General features: G+C 40.8%; 1 protein-coding gene across 1 annotated transcript in view; it reads right to left on the bottom strand.

The window, feature by feature from the left end:
* Positions 1–8,412: 8,412 nt before the first annotated feature.
* MSH3 (mutS homolog 3) overlaps positions 8,413–22,626 on the bottom strand; it is a 214,980-nt gene continuing 200,766 nt past the window's right edge. The window contains exons 21-24 of the mRNA XM_065406009.1: positions 18,595–18,781; positions 18,264–18,393; positions 15,376–15,550; positions 8,413–8,506 (exon numbers count right to left, since the gene is read on the bottom strand). Of these exons, the coding sequence (XP_065262081.1) occupies positions 8,413–8,506; positions 15,376–15,550; positions 18,264–18,393; positions 18,595–18,781 (586 nt within the window). The remainder of the gene's footprint in view (positions 8,507–15,375; positions 15,551–18,263; positions 18,394–18,594; positions 18,782–22,626) is intronic.

Genomic DNA, 22,626 nt, shown 5'->3' with positions numbered 1-22,626 from the left:
GCAGGCTGAGGTTTCTGTATACAAAACTCCATTAACACCATTTAATGTTAGACAGTGTCTTATGAGCAAGAATACCAACCTCAGGGCAGACTGTTAAGAAGCAGGGTACAAATCCCAAACTGGTTGTGAGTTCTATAGTAGAACCTCAGAGTTACAAACACCAGCGTTACGAATTGACCAATCAACCACACACCTCATTTGGAACCAGAAGTATTCAATCAGGCAGCAGCAGAGACTCCAAAAAAGCAAATACGGTACAGTACTCTGTTAAACATAAACTACTAAAAAATTTAAAGGAAAGTTTAAAAAAAGGATTTGACAAAGTAAGGAAACTGTTTCTGTGCTTGTTTCATTTAAATTAAGATGGCTAAAAGCAGCATTTTTCTTCTGCATAGTAAAGTTTCAAAGCTGTATTAAGTCAATGGTCAGTGGTAAACTTATGAAGAAATAATAACGTTTTGTTCAGAGTTACACCATTCCCTAGGTGTTCAAAACTGTGAGGTTCTACTGTAAATAGATTTCACCAACCAAGTAACAAGTCTAAACGCCTCAGGCACTGGACAGCCTTAACATGGAGTTTCAGACAGGCTCCTTGGACATTCCAATCTGTTTTGCCACCCAGGCAAGCTTGACTCTGTGATAGATGGTCACTTTACACCAAAGATCACAAAATATTCAGATTACTCCCAGTCCCAAAGTCACTTACCTCAGGTCAATTTGCACCTTAGATCTCACACCAAAGACAACGTTAGCAACCAATCCTGTAACAAACTAACTAAAGGTTTCTTAACTAGGCAAAGAATTGAGTTATTTACAAAGTGTGACAGACCCAGACCAGTGGGGTACAGGAGTCTGGTAGAGGGCAAATATACTGGTCACTGGATGAGTAGTTTTCTGTTCCCTGAGTGACCAGAGCAGGGGCTGCACTAGAGTAATCAGGAACCTGCTAGAACCAGTTAAGGCAGACAGGCTAATTAGGACACCTGGAGCCAATTAAGAAGAAGCTGCTAGAATCAATTAAGGCAGGCTAATCAGGGCACCTGGGTTTTAAAAGGAGCTCACTTCAGTTTGTGGTGTGAGTGTGAGGAGCTGGGAGCAAGAGGTGCAAGGAGCTGAGAGTGAGAGGGTGTGCTGCTGGAGGACTGAGGAGCACAAGCGTTATCAGACACCAGGAGGAAGGTCCTGTGGTGAGAATAAGGAAGGTGTTTGGAGGAGGCCATGGGGAAGTAGCCCAGGGAGTTGTAGCTGTCATGCAGCTGTTACAGGAGGCACTATAGACAGCTGCAGTCCACAGGGCCCTGGGCTGGAACCCGGAGTAGAGGGCGGGCCCGGGTTCCCCCCAAACCTCCCAATTGACCTGGACTGTGGATTCTTCCAGAGGGGAAGGTCTCTGGGCTGTTCCCCAACCCACATGGTGAATCTCTGAGGCAAGAAAATCTGCCAATAAGCGCAGGACCCACCAAGATAGAGGAGGAACTTTGTCACAAAAGTTAAAGCTGGTAAGCATACACACACACAAATGAGATCCATTCTTAAATTCAAAATGTAATGAAAGCTTCTATAATAAGCAAGCTTTTATGTCCTTTGGGTCTAACCCAAGCCAAGAAGCTTATCTCTTGCCTATGTTAAGGTACCTTTGCCTTATGTTTGTTTATGTTAAAGTACCTTTGGAGTCCAAACAGCATAAAAATATCCTAATTCCTTCTGGTCAGTGATTTTTATCACCACTTCCCTAGACTCCAAGCAGATGGGATAAGCACTTCTGCACGTAACCTCTTGATGGGTGGGTGGGTGGAGCAATCAAAGTCTTTGTTCCACAATGGCCCATTTGGATTCACTAGACATTCCTGGTGGGCAGGAGATAACTTCTGTAGGAATGCAGAATGTTGCATTAGGTGAAGTTGTTTCCCCTGTTTGTTGAGTTACAGAGTTTCAGAACAAACATTTTACAGTTATAGAGCAAACACTTAAGTATTACCTTATAGCATCGGATACAAATTGTATAAGTAGGATTAATACATGCAGCATCCTACAAGCATTTCATAAAATCTAAACACATTCTTGTAACGCTAATATCTATTTTAAATGTACTAACCCACAGGTAAGACAGACTGATTTCCAGCTATGCATTTGTCAATGTTCAGTGAGGCCTGGGGCCTTGGCATGAGCTGGCACCTGGTCTGCCAGCATCACAGACAGATAGTGACTGGGTAATGTTAGCACCTTTGGCCAAATTATTCTATCTGAATTAATACAACAGTACACACACACACACGTTTCCAAAACAAAACACTCCACTTCACACACGTTTCCTGGAGAGAGGATGAAAGAACAAACATGTGAGAGATGTTATAGTCTTGTTACTAAATGCAATACTGGAAGGCATTCAGATGCTGTGGGGATGAGTGCAGTATAAGAACCTAAAACAGACTAGGTATTCAACTCACCCTCCCCTCCGCTAATCCTCAAATCAAGAACTCAAATTGCAGATCAAATTTACAGATCTTTGGGACTTAACTTCCTCTCCCAGGGAAAGAGGTAGGGCAGCTTTTCACCTTTTTGACTTAAAAAACAGAGTACCACTTAAATCAATATGCTGTCTTTTACTGAAATTGTATTTTAAATTGTATTTAAAATTAAGATTGGTGAAGTGTGCTGAGACTCAATGAATTGAAAATGCAAGTCCTTTGCATATCCTTAAAGGAGATTACCCAGCCTCTCCTCACTCAGTCACTTGTAAAAGCTCCCGTCATGAGAACCACATCAGCCAAGTTTCTACGTCACCCAAACATTTTATCGAAGGAAAGCAAAAAAACTCATTCATACTAAATTAACACCTTCCTCTTTGTCTCCCAGTGTATCTGGTTTCTTTGTCTGTCCTTTAGATCATAAGCTCTCAAAGGACAGGGACAGGAAAGTTCCTTACCCAATAATATCCTGTGTGCTAGCAGTGTCTCTGACCTTTCTGCTACATATAGGCTATTCCCCACTGCCTATAATTTCTGGAGGCATATCAAAGCAGTAGCACAGCTGTGCTAACCACACCCCTTCTCCCACTGACTGCCAGATGATTTATTCCAAAGCTGTGTAAAAACTTGCAAAAAATAATTAGCAACCAATTCCAATGCCAATCAAGTATCCATATACAGTAAGTCCTTGTTTTAAACTATCCAAATAAAAATGTTGACCCTTGGCTGGAGAACTGTCCATGCTGGGTAGAAAGAAAATGATTGGATAAGAAATTTTCCATTCTGCGGCCTAGCATCTCCCACAATTCTGCTGTGTATGGGAAGCAGTGAGCAGGGGACAAGAGTAGGGAGGGATAAGAGAACCAATGGAAAGAAAAAGGAACCACGGACCAACAACTGAAGCACCATCCTGCCGAAGTCAGAAAGTCCACTCCATGGTGTCTCATAAAAGGTATTAGCCAATGTCCATGTTGCTTCTCTGAAAATTTTGGCAGCAGAAGCACATGCTTTCGGCCCATGAGGTTGCCAAGGATCTTGTAGAATATGCCTCGATTCCTTCTGGTACAGGCACTCAAGATGCCTTTTGAGCCATCTTGCCACAGATACTAGCTTGGATACTCTAAGGCCTGATATCTTGGGTGAAAGAAAATGAACAGAGCCCAATCTCCTTGTGGATTCTGTATGCTTGATATGAGTCTTCAGTGCTCTTCTGACATCCAAGGTGTGCCATAGTCTCTCAGTCAGTTACTGTGGGGTTGAACAGAATGAAGGGAGAACAATCTCCTGCTAGGCACATAAAGGAGATTTCACTTTAGGCAAGAGCATTTCTGGAGTTCTAAGCACCACCTTGTTCTCACTGAACACACAGTGACATTCCTGCATAAATAAGGCTGCCAGTTCTGAAACTTGGCTGGCAGACGTAATGGCAACCAGAAAACAGATTTTGAGGAAGAAGGTAAAATGGTGATACAGATATCAGAGGTTCGAAGGGATGGGTGGTTAGGGATTTCAACACCAGTGGTAGGTCCCACTTAGGAAAGAACCATCTAACTGCTGGTCTGGACAGTCTAACTGCTCTTAGGAAACTGGATACTGAGGGTTCTCAGCCAGAGAGCCCGAGGATCCTGCAATCAGTACGCTACTGAGGACTGACACCTGGAGTGCTATGGTGATTGGCTGAAGTCCCTTATCCATTTCTTCTTGGAAGAAGTCCACAATAACTGGACTCCCAGGATCTCTTGGATTTACTTTGTGCTCTTGACACCAAACACTGAATTTGATCCAGATGGGGGAATAAGCTTTTAGTGTGGAAGCTCTCCTAGAAGAGAGCAGAGTCCCTAAACACTTTGGAAGATAGGCTAACTGCAGCTAATGCTTCCCTTTTGTTATCCTGGTAAGGGTATTCCACAGGGAGCTACTGATTTTTAACCACCAAACCCCACCCTACAGATTTGCACTCCCTCCCATATCTATCACCGAGGGTGATCTATACCGTAAGGGCCACTTAATGATCTTTTCAATGTTGTTTGGACCGTTAGCTAACTATTGTAAAGCGCTTTGGATAAAAACGCTATATAAAAATAACTTAATAATAACAGATTTTTTGTTCTACAAATAAAAGCACACAACTCATATTTTAATATCAGTAGTCTTACCTTTCTAATGCAATAGATGTGCCCTCTCCGCCCCCACTACGGCAGCCCCTGAGCAGGGGCTGGGAAGGAGAAGGGTCTCTCCCCTGCTACAGCAGCCACAGAGCACAGGCTGGGAAGGAGGGCAGTCTCTCTTCGGCAGCTGGAGCCCTGGAGCTGGGGAAAGTTGCCTCTCTGGCCGCCGCAGCCCTGCATGTCCCAAATTCCCCCCACCCCCTCTTCTCACCCCACTGCCCCCTCCCACCTACCCCCTATTCTCCCCAAGGCCACCACCTCACCTTACACGTGTGTCTTCTCCAGGGTCCAGACATCTAATTAGTGGAGCCATGCCTGCACGGCTCCACTAATTAGGTGGGTGTCCCCTAATTCCCTTGTGTGCTGCCGCCCAGGCGCGCACCTTAGAGGGAAATATCCGCGGACCACCTGAACAGTGGTCCGCAGATCACATTTTGACAACCTCTGATGTAAATAATGATGAGGACAGGACAGTCATACAGAGTAATCTAAATCACTTGGAAGCTGGGTCCCTTCAAACAAAATGTGTTTTAATACAGCCAAATGCAAAGTTATACACCTGGAATCCTGTGTACAGTTCTGGCATCCACATTTTTAAAAGGATGTCAAAAAACTGGTTAGGGTGCAAAAGAGCCATAAAAATGATTTGAGGGCTGGAAAAAAATGCTTTACAGTGAGATACTTTAAAGTTCAATTTGTTTAGCTTATCAAAAAGGAGATTGAGGGGTGACTTGATTACATTGTACAAGTACCTTCAAAGGGAGAAAATAGTGGATACTAAAAAGCTCTAATCTGGTTGAGAAAGGCATAAGAACCAATGGCTGGAAGCTGAAGACAGGCAAATTCAAATTAGAACTAAGGCACAAATTTAACACAAAGGGTGAATAACCACCAGAAAAAACTACCATGGGAAATGGTGGCTTATTGTCTTGATGTCTTCTAAGAAGACCTGATGTCTTTCTGGAAGACATGCTTTAGCCAAATACAAGTTAGTGGGCTCAACACAGGAGTAGCTGGGTAAAATTCAATGACCTGTGACATCCAAGTTAGACTAGATACCTAATGCTCCCTTCTGGCCCTAAACTCTATGAACAAGCTATTGATCCAAAGCACCTTCCTTTGGCAGAGAGAGAGTATGTGGACTGGTAGCAATCACCGGAGAGCTTCCATTCTGCGGTTCCTGAGCTAGTCTACTCAGAGAGCACCACAGCTTTGAGTTCTCCCATTCCATTTGGCTTTCTCTGCCACAATGGAGGACAAATGGAGAGAAGGATACCAGCAGGTGGTACTATTTGGGGACTCAAATTTCAGTCTTCTAAAGGAGAGAGGAAAGAGAAAATGCTCACTAATGCCCCCAAATCATCTCTGTTGGTAGGGTATTCCAGAGTCTTGGGCCTGCTACTCAGATGGTTGTTTTTCTGCCTCCCTGAAGTTTTTACCTCAATGCTATTAGTCAGTTTGTGCCAGATTATTGTAACTGTCATGATGGGTCCTAGATGGAGAAATGATCTTTGACATTGCGTGAGCCTATCCATAAAGGGCTTTGTAGATCAAGACCAGAACCCTGAAGTGGATCAAGAAGCCAAAGGGGAACCATGTGCAGATTGTGGAACACTGGCACAAAGATGCTTTCTTCATCTGATCCTGTTTCAAAGATGAGCTATTGTCCATGCTGTTATGCAACACATATAGCTTCCTTGTGAACTTCTTTATCCAGACCTAGGTAAACATTCCAATCTGAAAGTAATAAGTGCATGAACTATTGTAGCAAGTGTTTGTGAGGAAGGGATGGGATCTCTCGGTTAGCCAGAGATAAGGGGAGAAGCTTATGCTGACTGCTGCTATTTGAGTATACAGAGTCAGAAATGCTTCTGTAATATCTTTGGAGGATGCTTTGTAAGCTGCAGAATGATTGCACACTGAAAAAAATCTTTCACGAATAAGGTTGACAGTTACTTTTAAACGTAAAAAAATATTTGTGCAGCTTGGGATTATATTAGTTCTTTACACTGTAAAAGCCATAACGTTCATTGGCATGATGATACAATTTCAGTCATTTTAAGATCCATTTAAAATGCATTACTTAGAAAAAAAAACCAGGATTATTTTTTATTCTTGTGAATATAATCAGGCAGGTTCTCATCAGCAGTTTCCCCAATAAAATGACAAAATGCATTTTGTTCTTTCCCCTATAGCAAATGTCCAAAATAATAAGATGTTTAACAAAATGAGTGGAGATTTATAGAAATAAAATAGTTCTATACATATGATAAACATTAATATTTTACTAAATTTTAAATGTATGAACTTTATCTGGATTATGCAGCTGTCGGTAGCTGAAAGGGCAATGGAACGAGCTATGTTGGGAATTTCCCTTCTGGATCGTATCCCAAATGAAGCGATTAGAGAACGCAGTGGTGTGAAAGATATTGTTGTGGAAAGCAGATATAATAAGATACGATGGGCGGGCCACATAGCACGGTTCATGGACAATAGGTGGACCGCAATCATTACTGAATGGTACCCGCGCGAACAGAAAAGACCACCTGGTCGGCCTCCAAGAAGGTGGAAAGATGACATTGTAAAATGTTTCGGACAAACTTGGAGAAGAAAGGCAAGAATGCGAGAAGAATGGCGGACGTGTTGTGATCGGCGCAGTCTTAACGACAGCTGAAGACCGATCGATCCAGGTGATTTTCATAGCAGCAAAACTCAAATCACATTTCGATCTGCAAACTTATGTTTGTACTAGAAACATCTAACATCACTTCAACTAAAAAAAAAAAAAAAAAAACTTACAGTCAACGGGACTTTATGGATTGCTACTTTCACAGTTTTGGTTGCACCCTCACTGTCTTACGCATTAACATGCTGATATCACTCACACACACTGCCCTGGGAGAAACTTAGATGTAGTCTTTTTACAGACTCTGCTAGGGAATGCCAATAGCAGCAGTAAAGCCAAAGTCGAAACTGAAGAGGCAGCAGACCACTGTGAGCACGGAGAGGAAAAGTGAGCTTGAGCACATTTGGTGCTGTGCTCTTCAAGCCTGCTGATAACACCTTTATAAATATGAGTTGCAGAACAGAAATCCCCTTATCTCCACACCCAATGCATAGTTTTGCTGTTTAATTTTAAACATTGTTTAAAGGGTGCTTTACCAGAATCTTGAATATTTTTAAAAATTGGCCAATATAAAAATAATCAAGTTGACAATGTCCTTTATATTACTGAATCAAAGGTAAATATGAAACAATGTAGTGTGTGAATGTGAAGAGCTGCATATCCCTAAATCAAATACAGTGAATGAACAGCTGAATTAAAATTTTCCAGTATAACACACACACAGCAATATTATTTTCTTCAGAAATCAAAGTACAATAATCTTTAAAGCCATTATTTTATTTTTAATAAAATGATTTTCTAACAATTTACAAACATAATTATTCATATTTTCTAATCACACTGTAAACTTTATCAAATGCAACTAGTCACTTTGCACTTTTTTATTTATTTTTTTAATAAACTAAGAGGGTAGGGTAGAGAAATTCCATAAAATGAGCCTGTCTTTAAAAATTAAATGTGGAGTATATTATAATGTTCCTTATTTTCAAAAGGTAACCCTCCAATAGATATACGGTCCACTTAACGTATATGAAATTGCACATTGTTCAAATACATTACTCTGTACAGTAGTATATTTTGAATAGCTCATATTTTGTTAATTACTACAGGCTTCAAATAGGTAGGATCTGAAGCATTAAAAATGGTCTATTCATTCATCTCCAGTTTCACACACACTACTCCATTTTTGTAGTTCCTGGGAATCATTTATATTCCATATTCTGGCAAAAGATTTTAGCCTTTTTCTGAAAAACAAAACCACAAAAATCAAAATAAGGACATGTATTGAAATTTACAAATATATTAATTAGCCACTGAAAACACGGAAATTGTTTTAAAGTATTTTGCATGCTGTAAAAAAAGGAGCAAGACTTATGAGCTCAAAGTAAAATCTTCCAATAAGTCAAAACACTATGTTAACGGTGCCCACTGTAAATATGTGGGTAACATTTTCTACAATATACATTTAATATTTTTGGTCACTATGATAGGCTCATGAAATGCAACAAATTATCTTCATGAGGCTGCCACGGTACAGAAAGCAACAAGCAAATGGCACAAAAGACTGAGCACAATATAAGTCAATGAAGAGAAATAGGAAAGTGGTTTACATAGATAAGAATGTTAAAAACAATACCAACATTCATTCAATAGCAGTACTACATATTTCAGCAATGGAAGAGACTAGAAGAAATTTGAGATATATTCTCATAATTTGTAAGTAAATGCACACATCCAATTCCTTTTTTTAATTTTTGAGACCCAAGAAAGATAGTGAGTCAGAGCAACTAAGTAGCAGCAAGATATTTAACATGAGTGAGAATGTGTTTCTGATATTTCACATGAATATGAAAAGCTAGTGAAGTCCTTAGATATATCCAATTAATTTTCCCATATAACATGCAATGAGGTACAGAAAAAATTGACGAGTCAGCTGGCCTTGTAGGTCTAGTGGTAGCACAATATATTGCTATGTAAGGATCCAATTTTGATCCTCAAGATCATGTCCACATTTCCAGATGGGAAGCAGCTGAGAGTATACTAAATTCCAGTGGGAAGGAACCACTTCTTGTCAACTGCCCGTGACCCTATCTGGCAAGAGTCATGTTAACAGAAGAAGATGCATCTACCAGTAAATAATAGATGCATATTATCTAACTGACCATACTGCACAATTTTAAGAAATCTTTGTATCCCAAAAATATGAGTGCTTTTCTTTTTTTGAACATTTCATTTTAAAATGTAAACATTCAAAATATTCAATATTACTATTAGAACCCTGTTGGGTATTTTTTGTCAGAAAATGCTGATTCATCAAAAGGTCTCAATTTTGTTCTGATGTAGAATGGGAAAATTTTGAAATTTCAAAAATTATCATAGGACAGGAAAACCATTTCCTATAACCTAATTACTATCAGCCCAATAATGCTTTTGTCTTTGACAAAGAGTATATCACAAAGTAATGCTGCAGATCAAAGAAATGGGGATATTTCAACAAAAAGGTTTCTCAACTCAGACCAATAATTGGAACCTGGGTCTCTCACATCCCAGGTGTATGTCCTAACCATTAGGATATAGAGTGAGTTGCTTTCTTTTTCTGGCCCAATTAATATTTAATTATAAAAAGGGAAACAGATCCAACAGGAGACACTGAGATACACCCATTCTAGAATAGCCAGCAGTCTGGTGGGTCAGGGCACCTGCCCATGAAATCTCAAAAATGTTCATGGAATAGGAAAACCATTTCCCATGCAGTACTAATTACTATCAGTCCAACAAAGCTTTTGTATCTGACAAATAGCATATCACAAATTATTGCTGCAGATTAAAGAAATGGGGATATTATAGCAAATCAGCAATATTCTTATAATTTTAAGAGTCAGAAATATAAAGCAACAAAACTAATTATTAAAAATGGTTAAAGTCACATTCTTTGGGTAAGAGCATCTGCAAAACACTGATATTAGTAAGATTATAAAACTGAAATTAATGGCATGTATAGATATACTGGAAGAAAATGTTTTTATCAAAAAGTAAAAACTGGAACAAAGAATTAGGCACTATACAGATGGAAAACTTCTTATGATATGCAATCGAATGACATGTTTGATAATTTTGGACTAGATAACACACATTACTTTAGGCCCCAGATTCTTGAAGGAATCATTAATAAAAGGATGTTATCTACAAGGTATATGCAAGAGGTCTACAGCAGCATGTGCACTTCCTGGACCAGTAATACCACCAGACATATTGAAACTGGAGTTTACACAATAAGGTACTTCTTTGTTTAAAAACAGGTGAAGATGATGAAACATCAAAATCATCAAAACAAAGACTGAAAATTATATAAAATTATAATACTATGTACATCTCCTAAATTATGCAAGTAGATGAAGAGTCTGAATTACATAGCAGTACAGCATGTGGACTGTATGCAAGATTGAATAGTAATTTCCACTTTGCAGTTTATTAATACTATTATTATTTATTCTATTATTTGACAAATATACAATGCTATACAATACCAAGTGAAAACATATTTTAAGGCATATGCATACCATTGCAGTATTAAGGGTCAGCTATCAATCATAACTCTACATTTCCTGATTTGTGAATACTTGATCTCTCAACTTTTTAACACTTCATTCCAGAAGAAAAGGCCTAAAACTTGGGATATTAAAAGTTACTACAGAGAACTTTTTTCCGGAGGGTCTGGCTGGAGAATCTTGCCCGCATGCTCGGGGTTCAGCTGATCGCCATATTTGGGGTCGGGAAGGAATTTTCCTCCAGGGTAGATTGGCAGAGGCCCTGGAGGTTTTTCGCCTTCCTCCGCAGCATGGGGCAGGGATCGCTTGCTGGAGGATTCTCTGCGACTTGAAGTCTTTAAATCATGATTTGGGGACTTCAACAGCTGAGGCAAGGGAGAGAATTATTCCAGGAGTGGGTGGGTCAGCTTTTGTGGCCTGCATCATGCGGGAGGTCAGACTAGATGATCATAATGGTCCCTTCTGACCTTAAAGTCTATGAGTCTATAATAAACAATGCTTGTGACATTTTCTGAAGAACTCTGATATCCCTATGGTTTGCAGCAGGACTTTTTACATTTAGCAGGGGAATAGTTTTGAGTCAAGGAGGTGCCTTTTGCTGTCATAGAATCATAGAATATCAGGGTTGGAAGGGACCTCAGGTCGTCATCTAGTCCAACCCCTGCTCAAAGCAGGACCAATCCCCAGACAGTTTTTTACCCCAGTTCCCTAAATGGATTGAACTCACAACCCTGGGTTTAGCAGGCCAATGCTCAAACCACTGAGCTATCCCCCCGTAATTCCATGGCACCATGTAATTCCATACAGATTAGGCAGAGTTATAAACTGTTGAAAATCACTATTTTCTATCTGTGGTTCCCACAGTTGAGCTTGTTTTTGGCAGCATACCAAAATCTCACAACGTTATGGCAGTGTACACTCAGTGCCCTATTGTGTCACTTCAATATTTATAGTTAGGACAAAATCCAAACATGCAAATGGATTATCTGGATGTTGCTGCTCATTTAAATACTTTTTGCCTCAGGGAGATGGGCATTGCACCAGAAAGCAGGAGGCTCTGAGTTCAAGAATCACTTCTACTGACTACTGCTGCTAATTCTGTACCCTTCACAAATCTTATTAAGCAAAACCTCATACCCCACTGAAAGATTTCACAAGTTTGGAGCAGAACCCTGATCTCTAATATGGGAACTCAACTCCCATCTACTTAGCCACATTGCCTCTCAGAAAGAACCCACCGTGATTTTCTCTTTGTCTAGGTTGTCTGTAAAAGAGGCCACTCATATATTTCAGTTTCTTGTGTTGTTGTTGTCTAGTGGCTGGTCCACATAAGATAACAGCCTTCTCCTGCTGACAGCTAGCGTAGTTAGTTCTGTAGTTCAGGTGGTAGAATGCTGTGCTGTGCTGGAGTACTGAAGGCACAAAGTTCAAATCTTGGTGATGATTCCTGGTGAGGGGTTTACTACAGTTGCCGACAAATGAATTTTCTTTTGCTTTTTCTCTTTTTAAAAAACTACATATAAAAAGCTATCTTAAAAGAATAACTATGTAAGCTTAATTATAAGAACTGGAAAATTCAGACAAGCCAGAATTAACATTACCTACTCAACTAAGGTTAGGTTATAACACTGCCTTAGCTGGTTTAAATTGTTTTCTCTTTGCATAGCAGTTTTTAATGACTTTAGAAGCTCACACAGCAGATGATAAAATTAAGACATTTATGAGCAACTTGAGGTTTTACTTTTGAATTATGGGCCATATAATACTGACAAGTGTAAATTACTGCATAATTTTTCTTCAACCCTTTATATATCCTCTATGTATATATTAAGGTTTTATTGTTCTGTTCTTAAAACATGACAGGATAAGAATTGGCTTTAAGCTCTGTAGACTGCTTAGCTTCAAAGGAATTGTTTGTACCCCAAAATAATTAGGACCTAAAAATTTGCCCTGGAAATCCTTCTGCCTATATTATTTATGATAATCAGAAAGAGCTTGATCTATATTACATAGCTAAGAGCTGGTTTGATTTGACATTTCAGATGAGACTCAGAAAAAATCATTAAAGTTAGTAGAAGTCATCTTACAGTGCAGATCCATTATGTACAAACCAACAACATAAACAGAAGAATCCTTACAGACTTCAACATTTTATGAGTCTTTAAATCAGATGTAGAAAAAAGTATTTACAGTACCTATCTGTACTTCTGACTAACCTGTTTACATACAGTTGTTAAAATGTTATACGGTCTATAAGAAGTTATGCCAGTTAATACACTAGAGAATCATCCATCACCTATTGTATAAGACAGCCCCGACTAGAGCACCCTGTAGTGGCAGACTAGGGCTGAAACAGTATGCCTTCCTCAGTTTCCCTCCTTGAGAGGCCACAGTAACTCCATGCCAGACTTCTTACCTCAGTCATACCCTACTTTGGGGCCAGTTTATTACCAAAAGAGTGCAAAACAGTTGATAGCAAAAGATCCCAAACATAGTCCATTTATCACCCCCCTGCAGATAGTCCTTAAAAATCACACAGTCTCTTGTCCATCAACATAGCACATACCAAATTCTAGCATCTTCCAACACACCTGGGCTCCTTATCACTCCTTTTCTGTCTCTCTCCCAGGATAGCCATCCCAGCCTTCCACCTGGAGCATAACCCCACTCTTCCCAGTGGGAACCTCCACAGACCCTCTGCTGGGAGATCATCCTCACCGTTCCCCTAGGGCCCCTCTCCAGCATGAAGACATCAGTGTATAAGCCCCTTTGCAGCTCCTTTGCTTTCAGCCCTCTCCAGCCCTCAGCTTTGGATCTTCATTTTAGTGGTTAGCAGACAAATTCTTCTGCTACTCAATGGCCTTCAGCCCTCTCCAGCCCTGGCTCTTTGGGCTTGAGGAAGTCAGCCAATAAACCTCTCTTGCTGTTCTCCTGCCTTCAGCCTTTCAGCCAGGAACCATGTACAGCAGTAATACTCAGGCCTCAGTGGTTCAGGAGCCAAATTAGCGATCAACATTACCCAAAAGAGCCACAGTAGTGTGAATTCACTTTTACATTTACTCTCTCTCAATAAAATTCTCACAGCAAAATGACTGACCAAGTATTATATTTTATCAACTACAATTGGTTAATAACATAGTAATTGGTTGGTTAATAATTAAATCACACCGTGTTTTAATATCTATATTAAAGATATATCAAAGAGCCACAGGAGACACATTAAAGAGCCACTTCGGCTTTCAAGCCTCAGTCTGAGTATCACTGATGTACAGCTTCCCTCAGGAACCTCCTAGTCTCCTGGGCTCTGGCAGCTCTCAGCTGCCAGTATCTCACTCCCAGGCAGTTCTCACCTGCCCTTCACCTGACCAACTCCTCCACTGTCTCAGTCTCTTCCCATTTATATGGCCCAGGTGCCTTCTCTTAAGCCTAATTGGGAAGCAGATGATTAATCACAGGTACATTGGCTTCTTCCTTCTTAAAGGGTCAGTGTCACCCTGTGACACCTACGTAATGTACAGTATATGTATAAGCACATATCTGAAGTTCAATATCAGTAAAAACATTAAAATCCCTAAATTTCTGGAAAATGTAAAGTTTTGAGGTTTATTAAAACTAATACAAAGATATACTCTTATTTAAATCAGAAACAAAGCTCTCCAGGTCCTTCTCTATTTTTATAAATAGCTAGCAAACTCTAAACTCTTAAGTAAATAAGTTTAAATTATTTTCTAAATTAAAAATATCTGGGCTAAGTATTTTAAGACATCAACTAATCTTTTTAGTACCTATTAATAAATAAAAAGTTATGTAAATAGACATCACATTTATATTTATTTTCTTCCTGAAGAAAAAGTAAAAATATGTTTTAGACCAGTGGTTCTTAACCTTTACTGCAGCCTGTTCTCGCACCCCTTATCAAAAATCAAAATATGTTCTCGCACCCCTTATCAAAAATCGTTGAAGTAGGTCAGTTCTTTAAACCTAGATATATTTTTTGTTTATATATTACAGTAATTGTTAAAAAATTTATAATGTTAATAAATACACAGGTTTGATTAAACAAAGTAGTTGTATTTACGTGCCTGTGCTTAATTTGTGTTTTCTATGTTTTACCTTCTAAAAAAATCTGGCATGTCTCGCACCCCCAGAAAGGGCATCTCACACCCCCAACGGGTGCACCCCAGGTTAAGAACCACTATTTTAGACGAACAAATTAGCTTACTAAAAGTTGCTGTAAAAGATTCAAAATTGTTTCTGCCTACACTAGTTCATATTTAAAAAAAAAACAGACATACTGCATATTTTAGGTAGTTTAAACCTTTGATAGGGTGACTGAATATACAACTAATTTCAGTTATTTAATTTATAAAGCTTTGATTAAAAAGGACAGCATGATTTCATACACTTTTTCAAGAGCTGTTTTCATTGTATCTTAATTAAGTATTTAAGTGTGTCTGGTATAACTCTTAATGCTCTTTCTGATACCCCATTTACTGGAAAAAGCTCCCCTACTCACATCTGAAGGTTTCATTACAAACAGAAGAATTCATCACAATTATTCTGACCTTTTCATATTCACTAATCCCTCAAGCTCCTTTGATTTGTGAGCTGCCTTCTTTAAGATTTCTTCAGGAACATCTGCTAGTTTAGCAACATTTAGTCCATAACTCCTTGCAGCAACTCCTCTAGTTATTTGATAAAGAAAAGTGATAAATTCAGGATTCTCTTCATCTTCAGATCCTAGAGAATAAGAAAAAAAAAAAATCACTATTGTATCAATAAAACTCAAGGTCCTGAAGATTAAGTTGACAGAACAACAACATATTATCCGTACAATTCATAGAATCATAGAATATCAGGGTTGGAAGGGACTTCAGGAGGTCATGTATCCTCCTTAATAACCATACCCTACAAGGAACATTAAGCCAAAAAAAAGATGGATTATCTCAAGTGCCAAAATGTCTCCTAGCTAGCTAGTATACTTTGCATAGCCCCTTTCCAATAGCTTTATTCTCATTTGGGGCCTGATCATTGAGAAGTTGTGTGTGTGGAGAAGCTACAGAATTGGGCCCTATCTCTTTGTAAGGCTGGCAAGGTTACTGACACTAATTTAGGCTACATTTACACTGGACACCACTGCTGGCGACATGTAGGATATGTGTAGGTACGCATCACAATGAAAAGCAGGCTTCATCTCACTGTGGTATGTCTCTACACACATCAGTGAAAGGCTGTGGCGGCGGAATGCATTTGGAAAAGGCTCCGGCGGCAGGGAGCTGCCAGAGTCTTTCTCTGCTGCCTCCACCCCGCCAGAGCCTCTCCTCACTGCCAGAGTCCTTTTTCTGTGGCTGAGGCCTTGTCTACACTAAAGAGAGAAAAGTCGATCTAAGCTATGCAATTTGAGTTATGTGAATAGTGTAACTCAAATTGACGTAGCTTAGACCTACTTAACGCGGGGTGATGTCGACGGGAGACACTCTATCGACCACCGATGCATTGATTGCGGCAGCGTCAATCCTCTGGTAAGTATAGACAAGCCCTGAGAAAGGCTCTAGCAGCTCCTGTGGCAGGGAAAGGTGCCAGCAGTGGTGAGACAGTGGGTGAGACAGGGGAGGCAATGCTCGGGCACGTAGAGAGTGGTGTACGATATGTACCCTAAAGGGTCATATGTATCTTTACTCACCTAAGCAATGCCTCACTGGCTACACTGTTCTATATACCCGTGTTAGTGGGGTGTGCAGTGTATGTACTCTACACGCTGCCGTAAGTAGTGAGCAGGGTAGACATACCCTTAGTGTACAGTTTAAATACATAAAACTAACTAGTTCTCCAGAACATAATATCATGTCTCTCCAATATTCCTGAACAGACATGGAGGAGTGGAGAAAGTGCCAGGACCCATGCACGCCGGGGCTCTGCACACCCAGCACACCAAAAGGCTCTCTGGTCAACAGTGAATTAGGTGCCTGGGTTTGATTAGAGGAAGAGTAGAGGGTGGGGATGGTGGAGCTGCAGTTACAGTTGGAAGTTACAGATAAGGGTGGTCTTCCAAAGGTTCGGGTGGGAGCACAAAAGTCATCACGGCTGTTGCAACCATGATGATTCCTTTCCTCTGTCCCTGTGGAGATCCCCAGTGCATACCCCACTTATTCAGACTTTGTGTTGAGAACACACAAGATAAATTGACCCCCAATCACTGCCATTCAATCGTTCCTCTTTTCTTTGGAAAACAATGAGGAGCTCTCAGTGGTGAAGCTCAGGTTGATCATCCTTTGAGTGCTGTTTTGAACTCAATGCCATGGCTTCAAGCCAGTGGAGTTGGCCTCTGCCATCCCAAAACATGACAAAGAAGGGGGGCCGACAACAAAGCAGGAGAGGTTTAACAGAGCATAAAATAGAGGCTGAGCCAAGTGAAAACTTTGCAAAATATACCAAAAAGTCTAACTCTGTTGAAGTTATTCAGACTTGAAGATAACAAACAAAAGAAAGAGATAAGGGTAGTAATAGACACCGCTGAGCTCCTGCTCACAGCCTATGATGGTGGTGGGGATGGGGAGGAGAGATAGGACTGCACCCCTTATATGTTCTCAGGAGAGGAAACATGAAAATACAGGCAGGGTGCATGCTCAGACCAACTAACACTGCTATCTAGAAAGTTAATAGAGCATGCACAATATGAAGAATGGGGTCCATGTTCAAAGAAGAGGAAACATTTAATATTAATTTCCTTCTCATCTCATTAACATAATGAGAATATCACATCAGCCTGATAACCAGACCATAACATTTAAATATTGATTTTTTTGTGTGAATGAGATAGTTTGATGATCAGGCAGGTGATTCCCTTCATTAGGAATGCCACCGTAGGTATGACATCATAAAAAACATCAGCCAATTAATTAGAGCATGACTTTAGACAATCAGTGCTCAAAATGCATATATCCTCATTTCTTGTCATTTAAATAAAACATAACACTAAGGTCAAATTCTACCCGTTACATGTTGGTTGATGGCTCACACTGACAGAAATGAGAGTTATGTGCATATATGCCAGTGCGAGTTTTTGAAGTAATTACAATTAATTGAGCACACTTTTTAAACCAGTTAGCTTGAGAATATAATGTAAACAATAACAATATATAATATTTTAAAATCTGGTGTTCAAAGTGTACTAGGTGCTGTGTATACAAATAAGGAGACAAAAGGTTCCTGTTCTGATATATTTACAGTTTAAATAAACAATATATCCTAAGGCTAATTAATCATGAAACAAAGAAATAAACATTTTTCAGTTTTCAAGCAAACAAGAGATTTAAGATATAGACTAAGATTCTTAAAGCAGTCTAGTGGATTCAGACATACATCTTTATCATATTTGTGTTTAAATACCCAAATCTCAACCTATATCTTTATATCCATAATGCTAGTAATCTCAGACAATTTCATACTGTACCTTTTTGTTGTTCACTTTCTTCTTCATTCACCAGGAAGGCCATGTGGTAGTTCCCAACCTGCTCTGGGTATATCTTTTCTAGATCACATACTGAAGGGTAGTGAGTGACAAACAGTGTCAATGATTCCACCTACAGCAAAAGAGACACATGTATGAATATTTTTTTAAACAGATGTTTAGCACTGGTGTCCTCTTTTCCATAGCTCTTCACTCTGTGAAGCTGAACACGTGCACATTGCTCCACAAAGGAAAAAACCATCTTGCAGACCTGCTTAGCGTAGCAGTCAGAGTTTCCCCGCAATACAGATACAAATACATTTTAAACACTTACATCTCCGATAAAATGTTCAAGTGTAGCATAGGCAATAGCAATTCCATCGTGTGTGCTAGTTCCTCTCCCCAGTTCATCCAATATTACTAGTGAACTTGAGGTCGCTTTTCTTATTATCTCTGCTGTATCTGTTAGTTCTTCCATGAAAGTACTCCGACCCTTGTATATGTTGTCTGCAGCACCCATTCTGCAACCGAAAACAAGGCAGTTTGTTTAATTTATTAAATTCAAATCAAAAGACCGTGTGTTTTGGAAAACAAGCATAAAAAACTCAATACTTTTGAAAATCAAATTGGCTTCCTATAAAACTTTTCTTCTTGTTCCAAGAACAAAGACATAGGGCTTGAATTATTATTCAACATCTCATACAATTCTAAACCTCTTTTTAAAAGGTTACAATAATACACAGATGCAAAAGCAAAGACATTCTAAACAAAAGAAATATCCTGTAGTATAATGATATGTAAGTAACAAATGTGCCCTAAAGTGATGGGATGTACTGACCTTGCAGGATTCTAGGGAAGAATCTTTCCAGGTCACCAGTAATCTGGCTTGCTCAAAGGCAAGTAAACCCATTATACCTGTATCTGCTTCAGGAATTCTATAAAACCAGCAGAGGTTTAAACAAGTGAGTTTACTTGGCATGTGGTCCTTGTTATTTTGACAACAAACCCTGCTGGAAGAGCATAACCTGCTTAATATCTCTTGAAAAGGCCCGGGAACTTAAGAGACCTGCTAGCCCACAGTAAGGACTCTAGTGAAGATAGACTGTAATGAAGAATGATTCTTCTATGCTTTGGACAGTTTGTTTCTCTTTCTTGTAAGCACTTTTATTAATGTCAAACAGAGGCAGCAGACCTAGGACCTGAAGTGGAGAGATCCTGGTGGTGTTTTTTGTTTTGTTTTTTGTTTATTCTGTTCTGCTAAGTGAATCAAATAAATGTCACATTTAAGGCAAGGGGGAAGACTTCATTAAACAAAGTGTCTGGGTGCCTCATTTATGGTGGGGAAATCCAGGCTGTTACAGAACTTAATATTCAGAATAGAAGAGGAATCAAGGCATAGCCGACAGTGGCAGGTATTGGCATTCCCAAATGTATGTGCAGAATCAACTCATGGCCTCTGGAATTTGTGCACTCAAGCAGTGTTTCACTCTGAAGAGACCTCTGGACAATCATCATAGTTTGGTCTTGCAAAGAGTAATAGTTGGAGAATGGGAATTAATGTAGTAATTTGTCTCAGTTAAAGAAGCAATCTTGCTGACATCCTTAAAATCATTAGAAGAAAAAGATTTAGCAAGCATTGTATGGGACTGAAGAGCAGTCTCCCATTATCCAACATAAACTGATGTGTCTTTATCCTGCCACACAATTGTTTCAGAACTGCTCACTTGTAACCAAACATACCAGAATGGCCCCGATGAACTCTTTTTTTGTGTCAGGATCGGTATTGACTTGTCTTTGTTTATTTTCACACTTAACTGGATGAACAGAAGCAGAATCTGCTGGATGAAGTCTGCTACATATTGACAAGACTTCCCACGAATCAGACAGTCATGTCAGACTGGGAACACTTGGATTCCCAGTTTCCTGAGGTTAGCTGCCACTACTGCATGGCACTTTGTGCCCAGTTGTGGACAGACCGAATGGCAGTACTCTATAGTGGTAATGGCAGCCTCCCACTAGGAAGCTTAAACACCTTCTGTGGGCTGGGTGGATCGAGGTATGAAAAGAGGCATCACATATGCAAACTACAGGTGGAATGGCTTTTCCTGTGAAACAAGTCCAGCTTCTTGGGCCTGGTCTACACTATGACTTTAATTCGGATTTAGCAGTGTTAAATCGAATTAACCCTGCACCCGTCCACACAACGAAGCCATTTATTTCGAAATAGAGGGCTCTTAAAATCGATTTCTGTACTCCACCCCGACGAGCGGAGTAGCGCCAAAATCGATTTTGTCATTTCGAATTAGGGGTAGTGTGGCTGCAATTCGATGGTATTGGCCTCCGGGAGCTATCCCACAGTGCACCATTGTGACCGCTCTGGACAGCAATCTGAACTCGGATGCACTGGCCAGGTAGACAGGAAAAGCCCCGCGAACATTTGAATTTCATTTCCTGTTTGCCCAGCGTGGAGAGCACAGGTGACCACAGATAGCTCATCAGCACAGGTAACCATGCAGGCCGATAATCGAAAAAGAGCACCAGCATGGACCGTACGGGAGGTACTGGATCTGATTGCTATATGGGGAGAGGATTCAGTGCTAGCAGAACTTCGTTCAAAAAGACGAAATGCCAAAACTTTTGAAAAAATCTCCAAGGGCATGATGGAGAGAGGCCACAATAGGGACTCAGATCAGTGCCGCGTGAAAGACAAGGAGCTCAGACAAGCCTATCAAAAAACAAAGGAGGCAAACGGTCGCTCCGGGTCAGAGCCGCGGACATGCCGCTTCTACGCCGAGCTGCATGCAGTTCTAGGGGGGGCCGCCACCACTACCCCACCTCTGACCGTGGATTCCCAGGTGGGGATAATCTCATCAGCTACACCTGAGGATTCTGTGGACGGGGAAGAGGAGGAGGAGGAGGACGAGCTTGCAGAGAGCACCCAGCACTCCGTTCTCCCCAACAGCCAGGATCTTTTTCTCAGCCTGACTGAAGTACCCTCCCAACCCAGTATCCAAGACCACGACCCCATGGAAGGGACCTCAGGTGAGTTTACCTTTTAAAATATAAAACTTGTTTTAAAAGCAAGGGTTTTTAATGATTACTTTGCCCTGACGACTGGGGATGCATTCGCAGCCAGTACAGCTACTGGAAAAGTCTGTTAACGTGTCTGGGGATGGAGCGGAAATCCTCCAGGGACATCTCCATGAAGCTCTCCTGGAGGTACTCCAAAAGCCTTGCCACAAGGTTTCTGGGCAGTGCAGCCTTATTCCGTCCTCCATGGCAGGACACTTTACCATGCCATGCTTGCAGCAAGTAATCTGGTATCATTGCATGACAAAACCTGGCAGCGTATGGTCCCGGTGTTTGCTGGCATTCAAGCAACATCCGTTCTTTATCTTGCTGTGTAATCCTCAGGAGAGTGATATCGCTCATGGTAACCTGGTTGAAATACGGGAATTTAATTAAGGGGACAGAGGTGGCCGTTCCTACTGGGCTGTTTGCCTGTGGCTGAAAAGAAATCCTTCCCTGCAGTTAGCCAAGCGCAGGGGCGGGGGGGGGGGGGGGGGGGAAATTGGCTCAGAGCTTTTCGCGTTTGGCTAGCAGGGATCTTCCCTGATACCAGCCACGCGGGGGGGGGGGGGGAGGGGGGGAGGGGTAAAGCGATCATCCAGAGAATTGGATGGGGGGGGGTTAGTTTGTTTTCTGCTGCTGAAGGTTAACAGGAAAACCGCAGCACTCAATGGGCTTTGCTTGGTATGTGGGAAAGGAGGGCGCAGAAGCCGAAAGACAATGGCTTACCATGGCCGCATGCAAGCCAAATTCTGTTGCCTGGACCTGCGTCTGTGATCTCTAGCAGCAAAGCCACAGGCACTCAATATTAAGAGGCAAAATGCGACCTTGCACAGAAATCACATGTGCTATGTAATGTGAATAGTGTTGGTCACCGTGAAAAAGTATAAGCATTGTTCTGCAAAATTTATCTTTTAAAAAAATTCTCTCCTTTTTTCCCTCCCTCCAGCAGCTGCAAATTCTTCAAGCCTCCCTCCTCTGTCCCGAAGGCTATCACAGATAAGGCGTCGGAAAAAGAAGACGCGAGACGATATGTTCGCAGAAATCATGGAATCCACCCGCAGTGACAGAGCTCATCTGAATGAGTGGAAGGACACGGTTTCAAAGTATAGGAAAGAAGCCAGTGAACGTGAGGACAGGAGGGACCAACGTGAGGACATGAGGGACCAACGTGAGGAGAGGAGAGACGCTCGAGATGAGAGGTGGCGGCAGGAAGATCAGAGGAGGCAGGATGCAACGCTGGGGCTGCTGCGTGAGCAAACAGACATGCTCCGGCGTCTGGTGGAGCTTCAGGAAC

The sequence above is a fragment of the Emys orbicularis genome, chromosome 6 (assembly GCF_028017835.1).
Source record: "Emys orbicularis isolate rEmyOrb1 chromosome 6, rEmyOrb1.hap1, whole genome shotgun sequence".
Classification (NCBI taxonomy): Eukaryota; Metazoa; Chordata; order Testudines; family Emydidae; genus Emys; species Emys orbicularis.
Note: the sequence above shows the minus strand (reverse complement) of the source record. Positions and strands in the feature narration are given on the sequence as shown.